The following is a 984-nucleotide window of genomic DNA, read 5'->3' as shown; positions in this document are numbered from 1 at the left end:
CTTAAGGTAAGTTGAAATAAAGCCAAGTGATGAATTTTATTTCCAATTTTTTTAGATGAAAATCAGAAATTCTATTTTACATATTCTGCCACCATATGCTAGAATCTTCCCGAATGAAAACTATCAAAGTAAGTTAAATTAATCACCTATAAATTTAAAAACTTCATTAATTAGACTTTGTCAAATCAATCATTTTTATATTCAATAATTAATATTTTTGAAATCACTCTAAATGANAATCACGAAAGTAACACAAGCGAGGTTGAACAATTGTTATTATTAATATTATTTCATTTTATTGAAAAAGAACAACCAATGTTTTGCAGAGTTGCAATTAAGATTGGATTATTGGAACTGTTAATCCGAATTTTTAAGAAACAAAATGATAATTGTATAACCCATAGATTGAAGAATGCACTATTACGTACAATAATAGGATTAATTCGATTTTCCCCAACTGCAGCTTCATACACGTGGGTTAAATTAAAAAATGAAATATCTGAGTTAATATTTTCTGACGATATTTCAATGAGAATATGGGGTATTAAATATATTTCAACTATTATTAAAATGGTAGAGGCAGACAGTGAAGATTGTCTAGCATTAGATTTTATCCAGCCATTGGAATTATGTCCTTCAATATTCGTCTTAATGTATGATGAATGCGTACCAATAAGGTTACAAACAATTAAAATTTTATGTAGAATAATTATTACTCAAGGCAGTGAAAAAGAATGCAAACAATTAGTTTATATGGGAATTATCGGATTACTTCTTGATGTATTAAAACAAAACGATTTGAGGAATTGTACAAACAGTATTGCATTCCCAATTATTATTTCATTAATTAGGCTAATAAAAATATCAGAAAAATGGTGTATGATTTTTATTTATTCGAAGGGAGTCGAAATTACATTAACATATTTAAAATATTCTGTAGAAAAGATAATTATTCCGGTAATTCTCCTAATATTTAATGCTTGG

At 26.6% G+C, this 984-nt stretch overlaps 1 protein-coding gene across 1 annotated transcript; it reads left to right on the top strand.

Annotated features, from left to right (window-relative positions):
- Positions 1 to 315: 315 nt before the first annotated feature.
- Chro.30355 (hypothetical protein) lies at positions 316 to 984 on the top strand (the record flags this gene model as incomplete). Its single annotated transcript, XM_659804.1, has 1 exon — positions 316 to 984. A coding segment is annotated over one exon (669 nt), but the record flags the coding sequence as incomplete, so codon positions are not given.

The sequence above is a fragment of the Cryptosporidium hominis genome (assembly GCF_000006425.1).
Source record: "Cryptosporidium hominis TU502 chromosome 3 CHRO013133, whole genome shotgun sequence".
NCBI lineage: Eukaryota > Apicomplexa > Conoidasida > Eucoccidiorida > Cryptosporidiidae > Cryptosporidium > Cryptosporidium hominis.
The sequence above is the reverse complement of the archived record's forward strand: the minus strand, read 5'-3'. Positions and strand labels throughout refer to the sequence as shown.